We start from the raw sequence: 26,349 nt of genomic DNA, 5'->3' as shown, positions 1-26,349 counted from the left end.
ACGGCAATTCCAACTTAAAATACTCATTGAGAAGGGCGGGTCTGGAAACCAGAACCCGCCACAAACAAGTTTTTTGAACCGTCAATAACCATAGAGTCAACACTGCCTGACACGTCCCCTCTCTTACGTTTAGGTTCAATGGCCAACAGCTCATCACTAACAGTAGCATGCTCTGCAGAAACAGTATTGTTTAAATCCACCGGTGCCATATTTTCACCCACAAGCCACTGGGATCTTTGTTGCGCTCGCAGCCTTCCCCCAACAGCCCTCAAACTCGGTCCATACGGATACTGATCCGGAGTCAGCAACGAATCTAGAGCAGCCGCACAGAACTTATCAGAATGCCCCAACTTCCCGCAAAAGAAACAGAAAGTCGCTAGTCTCTCATACCGGAACACGCCGCTTAGTAAACTCCACACGAACACGTCGGAAGCTTCTGCAAGTGGCCTCAGTATTAACCACATCATGCTTCACAAACTTTCCCAGAAAATTACCAATCATCTCTAACACTGCACTCGATGAATAACCAGAGGGGAGATCAAAGATTTGAACCCACATCGTTATTGTATCAATCACGACATTCGCGGCCTGTTCACCAGATGGCAAAGGGCAACACGCCAACATACAGTTCTCAAAGGACCATGGACCATCATCGATAATCCTCTGCGCCTCCTTCGGGTGAAAGAACTGGAACTCAAACAGATTAGGACGGACTTCAAGAATACGCACGCCATGAACAGGATGCCAAACATTCGACATAGTATTCTGCATGTAGTCAAACTTGATTGGCTTGATGGCTAAAAACCTTCCAACCAGCGACCAAACCTGACGCTCAGGAGGCGGGATCACATGTTGCATCTCCGAGAGAGCAAACGAGATGCCATCGGCTTCCTCCCCTAACGCCATGTTTGCATAGCGATCAACCAGGTCACCCTCGACGTCAACGTTACCAGCCATGAAAACAAACAGGAGCACAAACCAAACCCTAGAAAGCGGAAAAAAGCAAAAACCCTAAAAAAAAGGGAGAGAGACTCGACAACCGAGAGAGAAAAAAAAAAGTTTTTTTTGAAGTAATATCCAAAACGCCCTGTTAGTATATTAAAAATGTACCTCGAATAACATGAATGAATCAATAGACCTTGACAAAACTTCCTATCCAAATCAAAATCAAATACTCCGTAACTTTTAATAAAACTTGTACTAAATTTAAAATAATATTTTAAATTCACAACTTTCAAATAATTATTTACGTTTAATAACATATTTAAAATTTTCAGACATACATTTACTATATATAAATTTGATCATACATTTACTATATATAAATTTGAGTCATTTCCACTTTTGGTCCTACTGTTATTGGGGCATTGCCAATTTTAGTCCACTTCATCTATTTTTGCCACATTACGGCCAATCTTATTTAGTTCTTAACACTTTTAGTCCACCGTTAAAATTTTCGTCAAATAACCGTCCAAAATAGGGATATTTTGATCTTTTCATGCTTTGATCATCTCCTTTACCCTTTGCAGTGGTCTTCCTTACACATTTTCATACAATGAAGAGGTTCGGCGAAAGCCATAGCTTTGTAATGTGGGTCACATGGCTTCCGTCGGACCTCTTCATTGGATGGAAATGTGTAAGGAAAAGGGTCAATGAGATGACCAAAGCATGAAAAGACTAAAAATACCATTGTTTTGGATAACCATTTGACAAAAATTTTAACGGTGGACTAAAAGTGACAAGAACTAAATAAGACTGGCCGTAATGTGACAAAAATTAATGAAGTGGACTAAAATTGACAATGCCTCAATAACAGTGGGACCAAAAATGAAAATGGCTATAAATTTCCAACAACACATTATTACTCCAAACACCAACACTGAGTTGTACATACAAGTGAGGAGAACAAACAATTGGTACTCGTATTTCAAACCGCTAAGTATGAATGACAAATATATTTCAACTCAATTCCAAACTACAACACAATTTCTTACGACCTGAACAATGTCAAGACCCTACAAATATATATAGACTTTTGGCACTTTCTTCTATTCAGAACTCACGCTTTACATATTAAGGTTAGCTAATGTATGTATATCAAGAAACATAAAACAAAAGTTTTGCAGGCTGCAAGAGTGCAAGACCCTGCTGTTTTTCACCCTTTTTGGTTGTATAATCATAATATACTACAAGTATTATTCGATCTGTAAAAGTCAGAACCACTCAACCACACACCCGGGATAAAAACCTGCTTCTGAAGCTGCTGCAGAAAGCGATTGTAGTTCTTTCTGAATCTTCCTCCTTTCATAGAAAATGGAGCACGCAAGAGATGTGCATTTCACCCCACTTTCTAAAACCCAATCTCCCCCTCCACAATGCCGGCATATCTAGAAGAAGGTGAAAATAACATAAAGGAATTCATCTCATCAGAAAGATAAATTTATGCAGCTGTGTATTTTATGGAGTATATGAGAGCTCTATAGCCACACTTCATATTTCTGGATAAGTGGTGTTATGGAATATATATGGAATAATATATGCAGTCAGGATTTAGGTAGGTAGGCATATGGAAACTTGTTTCCTATTCGTAGCCTTCTAGTACCTATTTATAGGGCTTTGTATTCTATATGACAGTATAAGGCAGCATATTCAGAAATCTTCTCTTTACTTTCGTAACAAGTGGGAAGGTGTGGGGAAAGGAAATAAATATAAAACAATAAAAATCCGATGGAATACTGCAATATAGAAAGTTGCACCTATTATCAGACAAGAACAGCAAATTAGCATTAAACGGCGTTTTTTTTTTATTTTATTAAACTAAGATCATAACTTGGATTCTAAATATTGCTACTAATCAATTAATGCAACCAAATGAAACCACAAAATGTGATAAGGCATCCACATCAAATAACTTGAAATCCTTAATAATAATGATACTCACAGCAACAAGGTGATGAATGTCTCTTTCCAGTTTAGAGGTCCTTCCGGTCAAAGCTACAGCAACACTAGCTTCATTCTTAGAACAATTATGGCAGAGAAAAGCAAATGCCTGAACAAGCTCACCACACAGGATACAATGTTTTGAAAGGTAATAATAATCAATTCTTGTTCTTTGAGCATTTGGAGCAAAGACACCGCGTTTCCCAATGGCTTCCCGCTCTGGTCTAGGCATCCCTTGAAGCCATTGGTTCAAGTCAGCTCCTACAAGCCCAAAGACTCGCTGCAAAGCTGGGATAATTTGTTTCTGGATGTAATACATGTCATTTACCCTGTAAGGTGAATCAATAGTTAAAAGATCGAAAGGATCAACCACAACATCAGCAAGCCGAGCACCAGGTTCACCATGAACAACAACATAAGGTACTCGCTCCGCATAGCGTGGTTCAGCTCTAGGGTCTGTTCTCATTGCTTTAGTTGCAACAATTGCTGCAGGAGGAAGTGAAGAAGCCCGTGCACGGTAAGTACCTAAGCGCACCTCCTTTGCAAAAACAAAATCCTGCAGATCAACTCTGCCAGACATAATCCTTTTCCACTGCCGTAGCAGGTATGATTTAACCTAAAAATAAACAAAAGGAGATGAAATTTTATTTTTAACTTTAATTTATTACTTTAATACAAACTATGTCCAATAAGAATCCACAAAAACATTAATCATTAAAAAGAAATTCTAAAGTGGGGAAATCAGAATTCACATATATAGGAATCAATATACTAAAATGTAAGTTGGGCTTTAAAGTTTAAATGCATTTGCCAAAGTGGTATTTTAAGACAAACCAAGGATACTAATGAATTATGACTCAACTCTAATAACCTCTGGCATAAAACAAGCTCCTTTTGCAATTAACAAGAAAATAGTTGAATAAAAAAAAACATTATGAGGGCTATCTTCTACAAAGGTGATTATTTTAGAAAAGATCAACAGAGCATCAATTCTTGAATGTCAAAGATATCAAAATTAGTGCAAGTCAAACCACAAATTTTAGGAAGGTAAGATTGAATGCATGTACTTATTATGAATTCAAAGGTCAGCATTTCAAAAACTTTGATGAATCTAAAAGTCACGTGCAGTACCTTCTCAATGTCATGATGCTCAAAAAAGAGTCTCAGTGATCGTTCCATTGTCTTGCACACGGCTCCACATGAATCCCTCCTTACAGTCTCAATACCTTTAGCATCAAATATTGGTTTGCTCTGATCAGGACTCTCATAACTATAGCCAACATATCGTTTCTTGGTAATGAGAAAACATGGGTGGTAAACCTTTTCCATTTTTAAAGTGACTGGATTAGGACTCATTGCAGACACTTCGGAAGCAATTTCATGACCAATTTGAAAGGCTTCTTTAAGAGATCGTCCTTTGAGTAGTACAAACATGCTGGACAAACAGATGAAATCATTAACTAAAATAAACAGGAATTGTATTTAACGAAACGAAATAAATTTCATTTCAATTTGAGCCTAGGAAGCACAACCAAATCCAACTAGATTAAATAATAAAGTAAACTACTTTCAAACTTATGTCAGTATATAAATGCTTGTTTTTCCAAAATAATAGGATGACAACTTTTACTCATAAAAAATTAGCTATGAAAACTAGTTGTATTCAATACAGAACAATTCAAAGAAAATTCCGCACCTGTCAGTATCACCATAAATAACTTTAGCCTTCCATTTATCATTTGTATTTACAAATGAAATTGCATTTTCCAGTGTTCTGCGGCCACATTGAACTATACAGTCAGCAAGCTCAGCACAGGGCATTCGCCCACTAAATCCAGCAGCTGTATAACCATAAGTCACATTTGATATTAGTTTCAATGCAAGTTGTCTCGCATTGAATATCCGGTGAAGTACCTTCTCAGAAGCAGCTAACTTCTTCATGGCTTGTTTGACCATAATCCTAGTTGATAATAGTTCTTCCAACAAGCGGGGAAGTACTCCTTTACGAACCTCAGAAGGCACAAACATAACTCCATTTGGTGTTAGAAGTATTTTATGTTTTAATTTTCGTAAAACATTTCTATCAGGTGAATAAGAACTAACACCAAGGATATTGGACTTCGAAGCAGTGACTTTTCCAAGGCAAGTACTATAGCAGAGATTGTATGCAATTATCATTGATGGATAAAGTGATTGAAAATCAAGAACAACAACAGGATCTGCATAAAATCCAGATTCTGGTTCCATTACAAGAGGCAGACATTCCATTGCAGGCTGAAAAGCTACTTGTTGGTTACCAGGGGAGATGGCAATATAGTTTTGTGTATGAGCCAGTCTTAGAAACATAGATTCCACACGGTACTGTGAACCTCGTGAGAGAACTGAAAAAAAATCAATGCCAAAGATTCGTGCAAGTTCTGATGTCCGATTTATCATATCAAGTTGAGTCATAATCTGAAGGTTCAACTTTGCTCTATCCAAAATATATTCTATGCATCTAAATCGGGCACGTCCAGGTCCACTTAAAAACCAATTTGTCAATACCTTGCTAGGAATGGAAGGAACTTTTCGTCTCAGCACTGCTTCAGCCACAGTTTCCATTGTATACATATTAAGCTTAACTTCACCGCGCATTAAACGCCAAATGTTAAGAACAATTCTACCACCAACATGGATACCACTGGCATGTGTTCTACCCCATTCATCATCGATTATCATAGCATCATCATGAAGCACAGAATCAGTTATTATAGACTCAGAGAAAAGATCACTTAGTTTTTCTTCCTCATAGCATCTAGAAGTTGCATTGGTCTCTGATGGTGTACGAGAAATTTTATTTAGCAAATCAAAACCAAGATGTGCAGCCCTTTCTGCAAGAAAACCAAGGGAACCACCTTGAATATCCCAGCCCATCAAAACATCTGGATCAATACAAGAAAATATCTTCACAAATTGTGTAAACAAGTGCGTCTCTTCAGAGAAACCCAAAAGCTTGCATCCAGACAATCCATAAAGGTTTCTTTGAACAGGTGCACCATTGCAATGCAGGAGAACATAAGAATCAGCTATAGGGTCATCATCTTCCTGAATAACAAGAACTATAATACTGACAGCATCAAATCGAGGGTCAGGTCTTAGATCACCCCTACATTCTGCTTGGACTTCTATGCTCAATAATGTTAGCTGCTGCCCACAACCAATACTTGCAGAGTCCCGGAAACCAATTTGACTCAGAGGAGTGAGCTTTGATTTTCTATCAGGGCCTGATATCTGAGATATATCCTCTGAGAAATCAGTTGATGGTTTACATTTTAACATATCCTCCTTACATTGTGGAATTACTTTGATATCATCATGAAAATGCTCCAATTCCATATTATGACTTCCTTTATGCTGCTGATTTATCAGATCTAGATTAGGCTTTAGATCTGACGCAGGCACAGGTTCTATCAGAGGCTGACTACCACTCAAAGCCCGAGAATTCTGCAAGCCTACTGCCTCACTAGAGGATTCCTTAATTGATGGAGCAAGTGCTGGACATACAACTTTGTTCTCTTCAGAAACATCTGTGGAATCAAGTGTCAGCCATCTCTCAACACATTTGGTTTGTGGTGGTCTAAAGACAGGGGTCAACATGAATAGATAGGAACCATCATTTTGATAGTGGATAGGTACACCCAATAGACCTCCTTGACGATGGTTATGGTCCAATGTTCTACAATTGTAACAATCTCCTTCTACCAGGCAATCCATCCCAAAGAAAGGACGAAGTTCATCAGGAACTCCTTTCTGAGAAGAAATTCCATCATTACTTTTCTTATGGGCAGTAAAACCAGTCTTATCAGTCATTTGTAGAAGATCTATTTCTGCACAAGTTGCACCTCCATCCTTAAAAGTTACACCTCCAATTGAAGAAGATTGGCAACTTGAATCAATTGCATCACGTTGGAGCACTTTCTCACCACCAGAAGATTTATTCTCACTTGCAAATTCTGATGATTGAGCATGTGGAACAAACTCAGAATAAACAACATCAGTAGGTAAAGGTTTAGTACTGTTAATATTGATGTCCATATTTTCACAACCATTAGATGCACAATGTTTTATCTGAACTGCACACACAGAACTCTTAAAATGAGAATATTGCTCTGATGGATCAGTTTTCTTATTCAATAGTGGTGCACCACTAAATCCACTGTTCTGCAAATCTACACCTGCTTCACTAACTCCCCGAACATCACTTCCTCCAAAAGAATGGCATGGTTCAACATTTGATGAGTCTCTTGGCAATGTATTGCAATCACCAGAGTAAATAGGCAACTTACCATTTGCCAAATTGTCAGTTTTGGCATCATAAGGTTCATAATGCATCTGAAATGCAGTACATGAGTTAGTCCCATCACATTCTCTCTGCTGAATAGCACCCGAATTCATGTTCATGGAGTAAGCAAAGGGGATTTTGTATTGCTCATCAAGTGTCTGTCCAATATAAAGTGAACCTTTTTCTTCCTCATCAGATGGGGATTTTTTTATCTGAGCCCTGCATTCAGATGGTTCTTGCTCATCAAGTGTCTGTCCAATATAAAGTGAACCTTTGTCTTCCTCATCAGATGGGGATTTTTTTATCTGAGCCCTGCATTCAGATGGTTCAGCACGGTAGTAACGTTTCTTTCTCATCAGGTCCCGCATAGAGCAGTTAACCATTATCTCTTTGGTTGATCCCTTTACTATACTGGGAGATAAGTTTGCTCCACTTCCTACACTATAAGGCAATCCTGAATCATCTTTTATGTGATTGCCACATCTGCTGATTGTGCTTAGTGCAGTAGAAGGTGAAAGATCACTCGTTCTCTGACCAGATGAAACAGGCAAAGAGCCCCACTTTTGTCTTCTCTTTTTCCGGTTACTGATCATAGCCAAATGAGCATCGTCCCATGAATCAGTTCCTGAAGGGGCCCCAGATTTATGGTGTGACTTACCATCACATGAAAATGCATCAAAACTATCAGAAGATCCATCCACTTGAGGTATCATTCTGTCTGAAGAAGTCTTGCATGAATGATTAGAATCAATCAAATCAGCAGCTCTCCCATCGAATCCTTCGATGTTAGCTCTATCCTGTACAGTATCAAGGATGTCCTCACACTCTTGTTGAGATTCATTTTCATAATCCGCATGGGCTTTCTCTAAAACCTTATCTAAGGTTGTTGCAGGCATTAAGGGACTCAAAATGGTCTCACGAGCAAGGTCATCATCTGAGTTTATATCTTCAGCAGCTTGAGAAGATGCAAGCCAATTCAGAATCCCCAAAGCATCATGATCTGAAACCTGAAATTGTTACTATAAATAAATCAGAAATATATTATAGAGAAAATTATTTGAAGCAGTGATTTTCAGTGCAGAAGAAAACAAAAGTCAAACTACATAACATCCAAAAAGTCTGACCAGACATCACAACAGTGAATAGAACATAGTAGATGATCAAATGGCCAATATCATCTTTCTGTGTGCAGATCAGTCAGTAAAAATCAACAGTTGTGCCTCTCAAAAAATACATTAAAGATCTACTTTAAGAACATGTGTAGAGCCACATAGAGGATAACAAAATTGGATCCATAACTCTCTGCGTTATCTCTGTATCCATGTATCATTCAACTTCAAGATGTAATGTTGTAGTCAAAAGTTCTAAAAGACCCAGAGATGAGGTATAAGGAACAACTCAAACTGAAGCATAAATACCATGCAGCTTTTCAAAAACTAGCATTACAAAGAAGAAATAGGAGATTTTAGCTTATGATATGGTTCCAACTTTAAACTTCTTCATTGTGTTATCACTGTTATGTAAGTTGTACTTCCCCTTTATTATCTTTGGTAGGCATTGAATAACTGATTTAATTACTGAGAATATGCCCTTGATGCACTAGAACACAAGTGCAACAACACATTCTAATTTCTTTTAGCTAAGTACTCCCAGAAAAAGTGGGCCAAGAAAAGAGTACTACCAAATCTCCAGAATTGAATGAATTTTCTATTCCATTAAAACAATTTTAGAAAACAAACCAATGAAAAACAACATCAAAAAATAAGATGAACTGAAAAAAATTCCTAGAATGTCCCAGTGCCACCAAGTCATCAATTCAGTAGCAGACTTCATAATAGGAGCCCCTGGTCAGGTCAGGGCAATGAGCTCCTTCAAGTCAGACCATAGAAATAACTCACTAAAATCATAAGCATAAGTAAACCAAACAGAGATCACCAAGTGAAAAAGAGGAATAATTTGATAATGTGAACTTGTCAACGCTTGAAAGCCCAACTAATTACCTTAACACCTGAAGATAATTGAATGTTGTCGGATATTTCCAAACATTCAGTTGACAGTTGGCTTGGATATGCATTCGTCTTCTCATTTGATTTCCCCATATCATCATCTTGAAATGATTTCCCCTAAGATGTCAAAAACTCTTTAAATTTTCTTATGCTGTTTACAGAATTAGTATGTCTAAACTCGAATTACCTCTTCTGTGGATGAGTTTATTGATTGGGAATGAAAACATAAAGCAGCCACATTATCAGGTTCCAGAAAAATATCTTCAAATCCAATTCCATTGGAAAGTATCCTCAAAACATCCACAGGAAGTGGTTTCCCTGGATCAGGAGGTAAGGCCAACTCATGCATCCCATTCCTTTCAAACTCCTAAAGCCAAGGAGACAGAATAGGTTAAACATATCAGAAAATGAAAAAAAGGAGCATCCAGAATGAAATCCCAGTTGAGAACAAACCTCCCAGATTGGTATCAGTGATTGAATCATTCTTACTTTAGAACATGTCTGTGAAAGGGATGTGTATGATAAAAATTGTTGATTGAGAATTGCTGCACATGCATATATAGAGTTCTTCAGCCATACAATTCAGGAAACAGCAAAAAGAGTTTCTGTGAATAAAAAACATAACAACCATCAAGAACAGCGTCTCCTTCAAGTGCAGAAGTACTTGAACGCTTCATGGCAGGAAGAGCTTGATCAGATGAAGAATCATCTTGACTAGAGTACAGCCAGACCCAACCATCTGGAATAGTGGACGATATCCAAATTGGTGGATCCGAATATGGATCATAACCTGAATCTGCCTAAGTTTTCACAAAAAAAGGTTTTTTTCTTTTTAATATAGCAAGATAACAAGTAGCAGCCAATAACAAACTGAGAAAATTAACCTGAAAATCTGCAGAAGTGTTAGCAGGAATATCCATAATAGTTCTCTTTGGCTCATTGTGATTTGACTTCCTTGGGGAGAAAGTATCTGGAACTGGGTAGCGGAATTTCATCTTTGACACATGTAAATGGCCCATCCCATACAAGTTATAATCAACCTAGAAGTTTTCATAGAGTGAATACATATTAGGAGACATACAAGTAGAGTAGTAAAAAAGAAAAATGGAACAAATGTACGAAAATATAGAATAAAGATTAAACTTGAGAAATTTTTTCTAGTTAATATTACAAAGATATTACTCCTAAAGCTTAAGATATGGTATCAGTGTTGGATCTTCAAACTGTTACTGGTAGTGTCAAAGACATTGTTAAAACATTAAAATTAATACTGTGTATAGAGTATACCCACAAGCATGCTAATACATTAAAAGGCCTAATATGTCCAATTTCCCTTTAAAATAAGCTCCTCAGAGATTGTTTGACCCAATAAGATTGCAACAAAATTTAGAGAGAACATTTTTATAGAGATTAGGAAATCGCTCTAAATTGCAAAACTAATCATCATTATCTCCCATATCAAACAGAATATCCAGAATAAAAATATGCCATTTTTCTTGAGGAACAGTCTTGCTTAGTTGCTGTGTTTTTTCCAAATTCATATTTCCAACCTGATTACCTGAATGGTGTTTCTTTTTCTTTTTCTTTTTAAACATCTATTATTCATTGAATGAAACAAAAACAAAAACAAAAACAAAAAAAAAAAAACCTTCAAACTCAGAGAAAGAGATTTGTCCATAGAAGTATACAAAATACTTAGAAAAGAAGTTGTGACAATTCAAAGTATTAGACAAGACCTAAACTCTTTTGTGAATGCAAAAGATTACCATGAATTGGAGAAGAAATGGTATATGCGATTCGTGGGGCTGTAAAACCCTATCTAGCACAGCTCCACCCTGCATAGAAACAGAAACAAAGAATGATTCCTCTGCATAACAAAAATAACTACATAAACCTGAAATGACTAAAGCGGTACTTCTCAACTATTGAAGGAGGTCCACATAATATAAAGAGACATCCATTTAGAATGTGGATTGCCTTTTCTTATTTGCCAAACACAGGATATGGTTTTAACCATGTAAATATGTCATGGATGTGTACATACATAGAGGTCTTCATGACATGAAATTGTCATACCATGTATTAACTTCAATAAAAGATGAAAAGAGATAAAGAAATGAGGTATACTCAAAACCAAAATTTGGTTAAACTTTTCAATAGCCTCTAAGGAACATCAAAATATATATACAAGCTCTTACTACTACCAGTATAATATGCAACAATGCATAAGAAAAACAGACCATGCAAGTGAAAGCTCAAAATGCCAAATTAGCCTGGAGAATCTCCTAAAAATATTCTTCCTTTATGCTTAGTAGCACTTCTCCTTGGAGACAATTAGTAGAACAAATTACCACTGGACAGGTAGCCTTAGGGTTAAAACACAGCGATAAAGTGGCAACATATATGCATCCAACTATAATCCAATAAGTTGTTTAAAAACTAATTACAGATTATAGTGGTATTCGAACACCTAACTATCAAATTGGACAATTTTCATCCAACTACTGTGGGAAAGTGGACAACTTTGGTCTTCCATTTCCAATTCTGTTAAATTGATGGAGAAATATTACATGCTAGATGTTAACAAACTAAATGCAGTAGCTTAAACTCTCTTGTTTACTTCATTTCAGTGTGTTTTCATTCATACATTGGTACACATATATATACTAGGAGAAATCAGACAAGAGGCCTAAAAATCTGAGCATTATTGCTAATAATACTCCACTATTCCACTACCCAGCTAATACTACATTATCTAGCTAATATTATAATACTCCACTGCTGATAATGCTCCTGATAATGCTCCATTATGTCTTCAACACTCCCCCTCAAGCTGGAGCATAGATATTAGTCATGCCCAGCTTGTTACATATATATTCAACCCTGTCCCTGTTGAGTCCTTTGGTGAACAAATCAGCTAGTTGACCGCCACTACGAACATGAGCCATAGAAAGTAAACCTTGTTGAACCTTTTCACGAACAAAATGACAATCCACCTCAATATGTTTGGTCCGTTCATGAAACACCGGATTATTTGAAATGTGTATAGCCGCTTGGTTATCACACCACAGACGTATGGGCTTTATCACCTCCACACCAATCTCCTTCAAAATATTATGCACCCAAATTATCTCACATGTCACGTGAGCCATCGCCCTATATTCAGATTCTGCACTGGATCTAGCCACAACAGTTTGTTTCTTGCTCTTCCAGGAGACCAAATTACCTCCTACAAACACACAATATCCTGTCGTAGATCTCCTGTCATTCAAAGAACCTGCCCAATCTGCATCAGAAAAAGCCTCAACACTCATGTGTCCATGATTAGCATATAGAATACCTTTGCCTGGCGCATTCTTGAGATATTTTACAATTCGAACTGCTGCCTCCCAATGAGTTTGGGTAGGTGCTTGCATGAACTGACTTACCACACTTACCGGGAAAGCAATATCCGGGCGTGTAATGGTGAGATAGTTCAATTTTCCCACCAACCTCCTATATCTCTCAGGGGAATCAAGGGTTTCTCCCTCACCGTCTATAAGTCTAATACCTTGTTCCATAGGTGTCTCGTATGGTTTTGACCCCATCAACCCAGTATCTTTAAGCAAATCCAGCACATACTTCCTTTGGGACAGAAATATTCCTTTTTGAGAACGAGCAACTTCAATCCCTAGAAAATACTTCAACACTCCCAAATCTTTCGTGTGAAACTTTTCCTTGAGGAAAGATTTAAGAGTTTCAATTCCTCCTGCGTCACTACCTGTGATCACTATATCATCAACATAAATAACTAAGAGAATGCACCCAACATTAGTATGCTTAAAAAAGACAGTGTGATCACACATACTCCTTTGCATGCCAAACTCAGAAATCACATTACTAAACCTCCCAAACCAAGCACGTGGAGATTGCTTCAAGCCATATAGAGATTTCTTCAATTTACACACCTTCCCAGACTCCCCCTGAGCAACAAACCCAGGAGGTTGCTCCATGTAAACTTCCTCAACCAAATCACCATGCAAAAAGGCATTTTTGACATCTAACTGATACAGGGGCCAATGATTAGAGGCAGCTAAGGAAATAAAGATGCGAACAGAAGCTAACTTAGCTACAGGAGAGAAAGTTTCTGTATAATCAACACCATATGTCTGTGCATACCCCTTTGCTACTAGACGTGCTTTGAGTCTAGCCACCGACCCATCAGGGTTCATTTTCACAACATAAACCCACTTGCAACCAATTGCAGTCTTACCAGCTGGGAGGGGTACCAAATCCCAAGTCTGATTGTCCTCAAGAGCAGCCATCTCCTCTTCCATTGCATGTCTCCATCCATCATGAGCTATGGCCTGACTCAAAGTGTTTGGAACTGACACAGAATCTAAACGAGATACAAATGTGCGGGATGACATTGGCAAGTGATTATAAGACACAAAAGAAGAAATATGGTGTTGACAACTACGTTTACCTTTACGAAGGGCAATAGGAAGATTTGGATCATTTGACGAAGATTCTGGTAAGGAAGAAGTAGTCTCTTGCTGTTCGAGCGATGCCACTTCAGTTCTCGGCCGCCGAGTATAAACATGTGTGACAGGGGGCCTGGAAAACTCTGTTGGTATGGTAATCGTGTATGTGAGGAAGTCATCATCTAGATTAGACTCACATTCAGATGATCCAACACCCCTAGAAAACACCATGTTTTCAAAGAACGTAACATCAGCTGACACTAAATATCGCCCTAAGTCAGGTGAGTAACATCTATATCCCTTTTGAGTATGCGAGTACCCTAGGAATAAACACTTAAGTGATTTCGGATCAAGTTTCCCAACTTGAGGACGAACATCCTGGACAAAACAAGTACACCCAAATATTTTTGGAGGGAGATGAAAAAGGGGTTCTGTCGGATACACAAAAGAATAAGGAATTTGACCTTGAAGGACAGATGAAGGCATCCGATTGATAAGAAAACATGCAGTATGAACCGCATCAGACCAAAAGACCTTAGACACTCTCATTTGAAACAAAATAGCCCGAGCTACCTCTAACAGGTGACGATTCTTTCTTTCTGCCACTCCATTTTGCTGAGGGGTATACACACACGATGACTGATGAACTATCCCATTTTGACTCATGTAATTGGAAAATGGTTTAGAGAAATACTCTTGGGCATTGTCACTTCGCACACACTTAATAACTTTATTAAACTGGGTTTTGATCTCAGCACAAAAATTACAAAAGATAGTAAATAACTCATCTCTAGACTTCATAAGATATAACCATGTACATCTAGAGAAATCATCCACAAAAGTTACGAAATATCTAAACCCATTCTTCCCTGTAACATGACAAGGACCCCAAACATCAGAATGAACAAGTTCAAACAAAGATCGTACCCTGTTATTGACACGAGGAGGGTAGGAAACCCTACAATGCTTAGCAAACTCACACGACTCACACTGCAGAGTAGACAACGACTCTAAACCAGGAAAGAGCTTCTTTAGGGTTGATAGTGGTGGATGACCATACCGACAATGTAACTGGAAAGGGGAGGTATCACTCAACATGGCCTTAGACGGAGATATAGACTGCTCCAATACGTATAGGCCTCCAACTTCCTTCCCCTTACCAATAATCTTCTTTGTCAAAAGATCCTGAAATATACAATATCCCGGAAAAAATGAGACAAAGCAATTCAAAGTTCGTGTGATTTGGCTAATAGAAAGTAAATTAAATGGAAACTTTGGAAGGTATAATATAGATGATAGGGGTAATGATGAGGTTGCATCAGCACTACCCCTACCAAAAACTGGAACAAATGACCCATCTGCTAGAGTAACCGTATGCCCAGGTTTAGAAGGAAAATATGTGGAGAAAACATTAGGATTACCTGTCATATGGTCACTAGCCCCCGAGTCAATAACCCACTGTGTAGATGAAGAAGACACACATGCAACAGGGTTACCTGTTTGCACAAAGGTTGCGGAAGATGGTTGATTGGATGGAAATTGGGATGGAGACTGCATAGAAGTGGTTGCCTTCAATTGATTGAATGCCGCTAATTCTTCATCTGTCATAACCACCGTATGTCCTTCAGTCCCAGAAGTTGTGTTAGCAAATCTTTGATGCCTGAGTGGTTTAGGACATTGATTTCGGAAATGGCCTGGTTCCCCACAATTGAAACATACTCTTGGTCCTCCACGACCTCCTCCACGACCTCTTCCAAGGCCACCATGTCCCCGATGGCGACTTCCTCCACCTCGACTGTTATACCCTTCATAAGTATAACTCCCCTGCGACACAAATGCACTTCTTCCACCATTGCTTCCCTGTGATACAAAAACAGTCTTTTCGGAAAGTTCATTATTGTCAATATTTACTGCTGCATTCTGTATCTGAGAGAATACTTGGTCCAATGACCCTAACTCCTTGTTTCCCAGTAATTGTGACCTAAGAACATCATATTCTTTGTTAAGCCCAGAAATCCAACTAAAGGTGATTAACTGATCACGTTGTGCTTTCATTTGCTTCACATCAGTTGTGATGGGTATTGCAGTACACAAGGCTTCACTTAAACATTTGAAATCATAATAGTAATCCCTCAGATTTCTATCTTTTTGATTAGGTCGATAAACATCTTGGGACAACTGATACAATTTCCTCAAGTTACTTGACCCACTAAACCATTCAGAAACTAACTCCCATACTTCTTTAACAGTAGTACAATGTTGCATTGATAAAATTACTTTCCTATCAATACAGTTAATTATCCTTGATAACAAAGCTTTATCGTCTGCTTCCCACACCTTTTTAGCTTCATTACCCGAAGGACAATCTTTATCTAAATGGTCACCTTTACCCATTCCATCTAAATTAATTTTAACCAAAAATTTCCATTCAACAAAATTAGACCCATCAGCAGCCAGCACCACATCAATTAATTTAGATGGTGTAGATACCACAGTAATATTCCTTGCTTCAGCCATAATAAATAAGGAGAAGAGACAGACCTGGAGAATATCAAATGTGAACAACCCACCACTGCACAGTTCACGTACACACTGCCTGACAAATTTTGGAGAGTACCTTAGCAAAATTTCTTACTCATACTGTCTGCCTGATCATCTAGGTCTACCCTACTCATCACGCCGAGCCCACTGTTACGATCGGCAGCCGAAAAGATCGTCGGAAAATCACGCACGCGCCGGCGCGTGGATCGGCGAGCAGCTTCTGGCGGTGGCGCGTGAGGGCGCGTGACAACTCCGACGACGGTGCGGCTTCTCGACCGGCGTCGCCCTCCGATGGCGACGACTTCCCACCGGAGCGTGTCGCGTTCTGGCGTCACACCACCTCGACCCGGTCGTCTTCTTCCTGCGCAGCCACCCTTCTCCGACACTGCTCATTCCCTGAGCTCTGATACCATGTTAACAAACTAAATGCAGTAGCTTAAACTCTCTTGTTTACTTCATTTCAGTGTGTTTTCATTCATACATTGGTACACATATATATACTAGGAGAAATCAGACAAGAGGCCTAAAAATCTGAGCATTATTGCTAATAATACTCCACTATTCCACTACCCAGCTAATACTACATTATCTAGCTAATATTATAATACTCCACTGCTGATAATGCTCCTGATAATGCTCCATTATGTCTTCAACACTAGACAATTGGTCTTTTCTTAAACTCTTCACCTTATCCTTTTTCTTTTTATCTTTTTTTCTTTTTGTTTTCCATCTTTAATTCCTACTTACACTTTCCCTCTTTCATTTTCACTTTCCCTTCCTCTTTCTTTCCTCTTTGCTTCTTTGAAGAAATGAAAATGGCAAGAAATGTTCACAGAAACAGAGAGAGCATAGCTGCTGCATATCAATGAGGCAAATTGTAACTGTGAATGCAAGAAGGGAAATCAAAAGAAAAAAGCCAATATACTATATAATGTACCAGAAGAAGATTAGCAGCACGAGAGACATCCTGTGGATAGTAGCTTATACTTCTGTTAAGGAGTTCTGTTGCAATTTCTAAATATTAATGAAATATGGACATGTAGTAACAAGAAGCACATATGGAGCACTAAGTAAAGAACTTTAAACATTGCAAATATATGAACTGGAGGCTAAAACCAGCATCCAGCATCATTGTTACTGACCATAGTGCATTCATCTTTTATTATCTTTTCCACTATTGAATAATTGAGTGCATAATAAATGAATAAATTAACAATAACAAGATGTCCAACTCAGGATACAGATAAATCTTCACAAATAGTTCCTCTGAAGAATGATAACCATAGAACTTTTTTGCTCGGACAAGACTGCAACTGTGCACATGCTGACGTTTCGAGGCCACATTACCTTTAAGCTGTATGAATTTAGAAATCATGTATCAGTAACAATACAACAGGAACTGTTACAGGTCAGATAGCTGTTTAGCACTCCCCACCCGAAATGGTTATACCTTTAGTGCCTTCTCAAGAGCATGGGATATGCCACGTGTGCATTCTTCACCTTCAAAATTTTGTAATAGGTAATAATATAGCAAAAATATTAGTGATATATAAGTAAATCAGTTCAATGCGAGCTTCACATATTTGTCTACCTTTATTACTATCATAGAGAAGCACAAGTACTATTGCATCTAATCTGCTGTATATCCAGAGTGTAGAAGTAAATTGAAGAAGTTCAAAATATTGATAATTGGGTTTCTATAAATTATCAACTCACTTAGCTGAGAGGTAACTAGTTGGAGCCAACTATATGGATTTTATCACTTCACAGCTTCATGCAGCTTTCTTTAAACTAATTTGGTACTAGTGCCCTATATGGCTGTACTAGAATTCCTTTTCTTAACAAATCTCAACCCATATAAGTGTCAGTGTAAACTCTCTTGCCTATTTCATATTACTATCATTTATCTATCCTGCCTAAGGCATCCATTGATCTAAACTGAAGATGTCCAAACCATCATAAAGTATTCATTTTCAACTTGTCTTAAAGTGGTGCCACTTGCATGTTACACTGAATATATTCATCTCTAGTATTATCTTTTCTTGTATTTTGTACATTCATCTTAGCATTTTTAATTCCATCAATCATTTTATGGGCATTTTGCTCCTTGGTATCCACCATGTTTAAGAGGTTATCACAAAGGCATTTAATTCTGAAGTTTAAAACATATGTTAACTTTTCTTTGGTGGTTATGACTTATGATTCATCAATTTTTGTTTTCTCGTAGAAGCCAAGCTACAACTTATAATCATAAAGGTAATGCTTTTACACGGTACTCATTCGAAATGTAGCATACCTTCTTGATCAGGTTGAAGGAAGAGATCTGAACATGGAACATAAAAATAAGGTAGAGCCTGCAGGACATTAAAAATTAGTTTATGAGAGCTTTACATATAATGGCATTGATGTCTAACAAACTACTGAGTTTGGATGATATAAGGAATTACAATAATAGTATAATTCACAGAGAACATTTATACAAATACATAGAACTTGCAATATACTAAAAGCCTAAAAGGTAGTCACAGCAGCCAGTAATAAACATTATCAAAAATAAATAGATCACCATAATAAATACAATTTTAAGCAAGAATATGCAAAATTAATGATTAGATCCTACAGAAATACACAATTGACCAATTAATGAAAAGCCAGTATAAGGAACATGTTTGGATCAGATTTTAGGCATTTGACTCTAATCACATTGGGAAGTGAGTTGCTCAATGGAGCCAGCAAGTGAAAACAAAGCTCCTCTCAACTGTTTACACATCGAATCAAATTGAATGTATCTAAAATTAGCCACCAACCAAATATGATTATCTATCCTATCACACCATAAAAGTAGTGAAAATGCAGAAAGTGGTCTTTAAATTTATCTAAAGACATCATCCTATGGAATTCAACAGTGTCAAGACATCCTATCACACCTAAGAATAATTTGGTTGATTTTTTGGATATGTTAAAACTCGTATAATCTTTGTTCTTTTTTGTTGTAATGAAATCCCTACTTATAAAATCCATGATTGAAAAAATTGCTAGGCACTCCTCGGGCGCCCAGGGGGTGCCTAGCGCCCAAGATGCCAGGCGGCAATTAATCGGCGCCAGTGTATTTTTTATTTTTTAATTTTTTTAAGACTTGATAATTATAAATTATTTAATACTTTAATAATTAATACTAAAATACTCCGTATTAAATATTAACCTAAAAAGCATCTAGAATTTGAACAATTTAGAGTTATTTAGTTCGAAAAAATGTTGTTTTAAATGAAATAACTCATTTAAATAAAAATAGAACAATAGGTAATCGGCCGGCTAGCTGGCCTAGTCGGTTAGAGCCTAGAAGGCCGCTTAGACCACCGATTATGGTGATACGCTACGCGATCGGCTGGGGCTTAGGCAGGATTTTTGAACACTGATAAAAATATAAAATATAAATAATAGAAACAATTGAGGCACTAATGAGCTTACTCCATGAATGTGCAAGCAAGTCTTTTGACCAGCCGGAGTCGACCCATACACTCTTATAACAGGTACTTCATTCACCTTCCCACCTGCAAAACATTTGAGAATTCACCAAAAATAAACCCTAGCAACAATTAATTCAAACACTTCCCCGTTCAAATTAAACAAATAGTCATTTGTTTGAAATTAAATTAAAGTCAACAATCCTAATTCTTTCTCATCCTACTGCCATATTAACTTGCTTAAACTGGGGAAAAGTAGTTACCCTGGAAACTGCTATAAGATATGTCGAGGCCGGGGATAGGGGGGGACATGTAATAGTCCATCGACACAATCCGGACGCTGAAAATCTTCAAATCGGACTGAGAGTTCACCATTTTGGTTCCTCAATTGCGGAGACACTACGAAATAGTAGCGTAGTGGAAAATCGGTTTGGTGTTGGGTAATCAGGTTCAGGTGGGAGAAAGCAGGAGAGGACTTTGTACAACTTCCATGGTAAGCTTCCCGATAACCAACCTTCTCCAGTTTTCCCTCCAAGGATCTATTAATACTGCCGTATTCGGTGACTAATAAATTCAATAAAAAGCAAAATGACATTTTTACCCTCAAATTAAGCAACATCATTTTTATTTTAACGTAAACGGATCTATTTCATTAAATCATAACATAAAACGTTTACATCAACGATCCATAAAATGGTAAACAATTCCTTACACAGCCAGATATGGAAACAACTTTTCTAACTATGCTATAAAAAGCTTGAATCGCAGACTGTTTCATAACTTGGAAGCTATGTTCCTTCAGGGAACTTAAAGTTTCATTAAACATCTGGGCCTTCGTCTTCATTCTTTTTTTGCTTGTTGCCCAGGATAAGATCAATAATTAACCGAAGCCAAACTAAACAAATTATGCTTATGAAAATTAAAAGCTCGTGAAAGTAACGAGAGGAAAAAGCTCGTGCAAATAACGAGAGGGAAACACAATAATTATTATGGAGACAAAAACATAAAAAGGAGAAGAAAAATGGGTAAAGGTAAAGTAGGGTTGGGAGCTCAAGACTACAAACAAAAACCCCAATACCTACCTATTAGCTAATATATATATATATATATATATATATATATATATATATATATATATATATATATAATTTTATTAAAAAGAGAAGAAAACGGAAGGAGGGAGGAAGAAGCTTGTGCGGCGAGGGGTGGTGGTGGGAGGCGGAGGCCTGGCTGCGAAGGAGGGAGGTGGTGGTGACCGGCTATGGTGGTCCGGTGGCGAGAGACGGCAGTGCAGTGAGTGATGGAAGGCAGTGGCCGTTGGTCGAAGGGGGCGGTGGCGAAAGAGAAGGCAGCGGAAGAGGAGGTATGTGGAGGTGGAAGGCGGTGGCTGTTGGCCGGAGGAGAGCGGCGGCGGTTGAGAAGGCGACGACGGCAGGAAGGAGGAAGAGAGCAATGGCGGCAGCGACGGCGGTGGTACGGAGGTTGACCAGACTGTTGTAGTGGAGGGAGGAGATGGAAGTGAGGGAGCTGTTGCGGTGGTGACGAAGTAACTGCCGGCTCAAAGCTTTATTAGAGCTCCGGTCAGAGGTCGGCCGTAGAGAACGGAGCTTGACCAGAGAAAGGGAGAACTTTTGGTATTTTAGAGAGAGAGCGTCCCTAAGCAACCTCATTTAAAAGTTTCAAATAGGCCAACTTTTACACATTGTGCAATTGAACCATAGAACAAAAATGTGTGCAATTGTACCATTAAAAACTCAAAAATTGTGCAAATAGCATTTTTTATAGGTTACTTCTAAGTTTCCCTTAAATATGATAATATCAAATTATATATAGAATTGTTTTTTAATTAAAAATAATAATAACTGTAAAATGATAATAATTGAAAGAAAGTAGGCAGAAAATTGCAGAACTGGTAGTGTTTAGTTGGTGAATGAGTTTCGAGAAGAGAAAGAGAGGGAGTGGGTAGAACCAGGCCAAGAAGAAGGAAGAGAAAGATAGGAGGTTTTGGGATTTGAGAGGGAGTTGAGATTTTTGTGAGCGAAGGTGAGAAATGGCAAGAAGCAACGGTGGATGAGAAAGTTTCCATCGGAATTTTGTTTATTTTCGATAGCCGGAAATAGAACTATGGAAGAGTTTCCGACTGTTTATTAGTCTAACGTAAAACTCTCCGACAGTGTTGAGTCATCGGAGATTCTGATAATGTAAATGGACTATTCCTCCACCTTCTTATGAACTTTTTTTTTTTAAAAAAAAGTAGTTTTTTTCTTTTAATTTTTAAAAATAATTATATATATAAATTGACATTATGACATCATATTTAAGGGAAACTTGAAAGTAACCTGTAAAAAATGCTATTTGCACAATTTCTGAGTTTTTAATGGTCCAATTGCACACTATTTTTGTTCGATGGTTCAATTGCACAATGTATAAAAGTTCAATGGCCTATTTGACACTTTTTCCTTTGATTTTTTATTGGTTTTTGTAACAGACCTAGGAAATAGAAATTAAAGAAGAGGGAATAGGGAAAAAAAAGAAGCAAAAATAATTTTTTATATAAAAATAAATAAATAATTACATATTAACGCGCCTAGTCGGACGCGTTCGGGCTCGGGATGTGCACCAAACGCTCAATAATATCGTATCTTTGCTTTCATTTTTCTCTCTTGCTGGACTCACAAAAAAACTATAATTTGCAACAAAAAAAAACTCAAAAAAATCATGTTTGCCATTAATATAAAAACCAACATCAAGTTTTTTTATTTGAAAAAACTCTTTAAAAAGCTATTATGGCCTAAGGTAGATGATAAGGGCCTGCTTTTTTGTGAGAAGTGTAAACGCAAGTGGCATAAGGGTGTAGTTAAGTACAAGTTGGTTGTTAGGGTGGTTGATGCACATAGGGCTTGTTTGGTTATCAGCGGTTGACAGTTAGCTGTAGCGGATTGTGTTAGTGGTTATCAAATAGCGGATTGTATTAGCAGGTTTGACCAGCAGATTATGTTAGCGGGTTGTAAAAAAGATGTTTGGTAAAATTAGCTGTTTAAATTAGGTTGTAAAAAAGATGTTTGGTAAAATTAGCTGTTTAAATTAGCGGTTAACATGTATGTTTGGTAAAATTAGCTGTTTAAATTAGCGGTTAACATGTAAAATGACATATAAGGGCATTAGTGTATTGTTTTCTTTTTAAATTGTTATGGGTAATAATTTTATAATAATTATAACCATTTAGAAACTATATAGCAATATTAATATTTGAAAAAGTGAATAAATAACAATATAGTAAAAAACATGAATTCAAATGAACAATACATTTCTAATTGAAAAACAAGTCTATATCATAATAAATAATTATGATATAAAATAAGTCTAACAAGAACGTCTAGCTGCCATCAAACTTGAAGCAATGTCATTGCGAATACTTGCCATCTCTTGAGTTCTCATTTCTTCTTCACCTTGAGCAAAATTAACTTCAACATCTTGAAAAATATCTGGAGGTATGAATTCAGGGTCTTCGTCAATAACTCTAAAAGCTGGGTCTTCAATCGTACTTCTTCTAATATAGTTGTGTAGTGCAAAACATGAACAAATTATCCTATTCTGATCTATTAATGAATATCTTGGCATTTTTTGTAATATCTTCCATCAAGCTTTAAGAACACCAAAAGCCCTTTCAATACAACTTCTTAACGATGAATGAGCTCGATTAAATACTTCTCTAGATCCCCTTGGATTTGCCCCACGAAACTCCGATTGATGGTACCTTGTCTTGGGGTAAGGTGTCAAATACCCTTCTCTTTCTGGGTAGCCTTTGTCGACCAAATAATATTTGCCTAAATGAATACAATAGTGTTAGGAATATTTGTAATAAGATTTTGATGAGCCAAGAAATGTAATTTAGTTTGAAAAATTAGAAACCCAAAATTTTCGTAAGCTAATGTACCTAAAGAGTCAAAAGTCAACTTGGAAGAATTCTTGGAGAAGGAAGGAACTTGGTTCGAATCCGATGGAGGTTAAATTTAATTGGAGCACAAGGAGTAACAAATGGTTGAAGCAGTAGAGATGATAGAAGACTTGTAAAGACGGTTAAGGGTCTCTTGTTTGAATCCCCTAAGCCACGAAATTTTAGGAAATCAGAACTTCTCAAAATATTACTACTTATATATTATTTAGAGGCATAATAAACAAAAGATTGAGCGGAGCATTGGAGTTGAACTTGGCAAATAATCTAAGTGGTGCTACGTTCGAATCCCAAGAGAATTTATTTTGAGAAAAATTAATTCAGATGAAAATGCACATTGAAGACAGCAAAAATGCACATGGAAGATGCGAAAATTCATGAAGGAATATTACAAGGAAATAATACAAACACTAAGGACAAAAGAAGAATATTACAAGGAAGTCATACAAACACAAAAAGACAAAGGTGTATAAATCTGATTTGTTCAAATTATCCCACTTCAACGGATATATTTGACTGATTTGCTCAAAATGGAGAATTTATTTTGAGAAAAATTAATTCAGATGAAAATGCACATTGAAGACTGCAAAAATGCACATGGAAGATGCGAAAATTCATGAAGGAATATTACAAGGAAATAATACAAACACTAAGGACAAAAGAAGAATATTACAAGGAAGTCATACAAACACAAAAAGACAAAGGTGTATAAATCTGATTTGTTCAAATTATCCCACTTCAACGGATATATTTGACTGATTTGCTCAAAATGGTTTTGAGCTGTGGTGGAGGTACGGATATATTTGACTGATTTGCTCAAAATGGTTTTGAGCTGTGGTGGAGGTACGGAGATACGAAAATAAGGAGAAGAGGTCTATTTACTACATTCCAAACAGATGAAGAATATCTAGAGATTGAACACTACACTACAAAATGGAATATGTCTACAAACACTACACTACAAAATAATATGAATTGTGGAATAAATATATCAACTCAACTCAAAGTAATCTGACTACATTGTGGAATATATCAACTCAACTCTCCAACGGAATTAAGGCCAGAAGAGAAGAGGAGCAATTTCAAGAGGAATATAAGGAAAAGAAGAAGGAGCAATTTCAGGAGGGAAAGGAGGATCAGGAGGAATATCAGGAAGCGGAAGAAATACGGAGACTGCAATAAGCACATCAACAATAAAGAATTAATCTTTTCCAACGGATTAATTCTTTCATCAGCTATAAATACGAGACACTTGAGCAAGAAGAGAAACGGAGATATACAAGTGAAAGGCAAGAAAAGCAGTGTGATACATCTGAGAATAGCAAAGCAAGAAAAATCCGAAAAACCAAAAATCCATATTTTTAGTTCCTGAGAGTTGGAGAAAAATATTTTCTTTTACTACCTTGTATCAAAATTTCTACTGAGTGTAGATAGAGGGCTGAGTAACAAGAGGAGCTTGTGAAAACCCTAGGGAGTGTAGCTTTGTGCGAGACACTCGTTGGTGTAAGAGTATAACTTTGTGCGAGATACTCAAATCTCTACTGGGTGTAGATAGAAGTGCTGGGTTGGCACTTGGTGTTCACTATTGTATCTGGGTGATTGAAGATAGTGAAAGGAGTAGAGTGGACGTAGGCTGGGTTTGGCCGAACCACTTAAAAAATCTCTCTCTCATTTACTTACTGCCCATATATGTTTTGCTCTGTACACATAATATCTGCTTGCACGTACACACACTGATTTGCAAGATTCATGTTTGTGAAACCCATTTAATATTCCTAATCTCTACAACTTGCTTATTTGGTTTTGCTAATTTCCTGCATTCATAATATTTTCAAGACCCAGGCACTATTCATCACTATTCCCTCTTATCTGGGTTTACCAATTTCTGTTATCTCTTACGTCCGCATGCAAGCCAAATTTATTGTATATCATATTTGAGCTATTCCAAGTATTTCTATCGTATTGCATGTGATATATCTCCTCTCTATCACTGAGTTTTAATTATAGCACTTTACGTACATTATTCCGCTGTGCATTTCAAGTTGAATTTATTCACTTGAAATTATTTTAGTTAAAGTGTTATTAATTTTTAATTTGCTAGAAAAGTCTATTCACCCCCCCCTCTAGACTTTTCACCACCCATTCGGGACCAACAAATAGTGATATATATATATATATATATATATAATAGTGAGTACATAATCCTATCATATAAAATTACCTGGTGGGGGCTTTGGAAAATTGAGACTTGAATCGTTGATCGTGTCAAGGAAAATGCNCTGATTTGCTCAAAATGGTTTTGAGCTGTGGTGGAGGTACGGATATATTTGACTGATTTGCTCAAAATGGTTTTGAGCTGTGGTGGAGGTACGGAGATACGAAAATAAGGAGAAGAGGTCTATTTACTACATTCCAAACAGATGAAGAATATCTAGAGATTGAACACTACACTACAAAATGGAATATGTCTACAAACACTACACTACAAAATAATATGAATTGTGGAATAAATATATCAACTCAACTCAAAGTAATCTGACTACATTGTGGAATATATCAACTCAACTCTCCAACGGAATTAAGGCCAGAAGAGAAGAGGAGCAATTTCAAGAGGAATATAAGGAAAAGAAGAAGGAGCAATTTCAGGAGGGAAAGGAGG

At 37.2% G+C, this 26,349-nt stretch overlaps 1 protein-coding gene across 3 annotated transcripts; it reads right to left on the bottom strand.

Moving 5' to 3' along the window:
• Positions 1-1,902: 1,902 nt before the first annotated feature.
• On the bottom strand, positions 1,903-20,236 carry LOC116032075 (DNA polymerase zeta catalytic subunit). Of its 3 annotated transcripts, none has more exons than XM_031274477.1 (16): positions 19,999-20,236; positions 19,740-19,822; positions 18,568-18,625; positions 17,722-17,771; positions 17,513-17,625; positions 17,209-17,251; positions 11,034-11,102; positions 10,152-10,307; positions 9,896-10,067; positions 9,721-9,812; positions 9,455-9,634; positions 9,262-9,384; positions 4,637-8,268; positions 4,072-4,375; positions 2,942-3,556; positions 1,903-2,387 (listed from the first exon to the last, which is right to left on the bottom strand). In XM_031274477.1, the coding sequence occupies exons 1-16, from the start codon at positions 20,108-20,110 to the stop codon at positions 2,214-2,216; spliced, it is 5,976 nt and encodes a 1,991-aa protein (XP_031130337.1). In that variant the 5' UTR covers positions 20,111-20,236; the 3' UTR covers positions 1,903-2,213. The 3 variants fall into 3 exon arrangements, 2 of the variants coding, with proteins under 2 accessions (XP_031130337.1, XP_031130338.1); XR_004100716.1 differs by lacking the exon at positions 1,903-2,387 and having other exon boundaries at positions 3,526-3,556; positions 4,072-4,166; positions 4,261-4,375; XM_031274478.1 differs by lacking the exons at positions 9,721-9,812; positions 9,896-10,067; positions 10,152-10,307; ... (5 more) ...; positions 19,740-19,822; positions 19,999-20,236 and having other exon boundaries at positions 9,262-9,368; positions 9,455-9,621.
• Between the last annotated feature and the right edge of the window lie 6,113 nt (positions 20,237-26,349).

Source organism: Ipomoea triloba, chromosome 10 (assembly GCF_003576645.1).
Source record: "Ipomoea triloba cultivar NCNSP0323 chromosome 10, ASM357664v1".
Lineage (NCBI taxonomy): Eukaryota > Viridiplantae > Streptophyta > Magnoliopsida > Solanales > Convolvulaceae > Ipomoea > Ipomoea triloba.
Note: the sequence above shows the minus strand (reverse complement) of the source record. Positions and strands in the feature narration are given on the sequence as shown.

Coding starts and splice junctions, on each gene's coding strand:
- LOC116032075 (XM_031274477.1), bottom strand. CDS start 20,110: ATGGTGAACTCTCAGTCCGATTTGAAGATTTTCAGCGTCCGGATTGTG. Junction 11,103..17,208: donor GTGCTGCTAATCTTCTTCTG/GTACATTATATA, acceptor GTTTCTATGCAG/GGTGGAGCTGTGCTAGATAG. Junction 9,635..9,720: donor CACTGATACCAATCTGGGAG/GTTTGTTCTCAA, acceptor CCTTGGCTTTAG/GAGTTTGAAAGGAATGGGAT.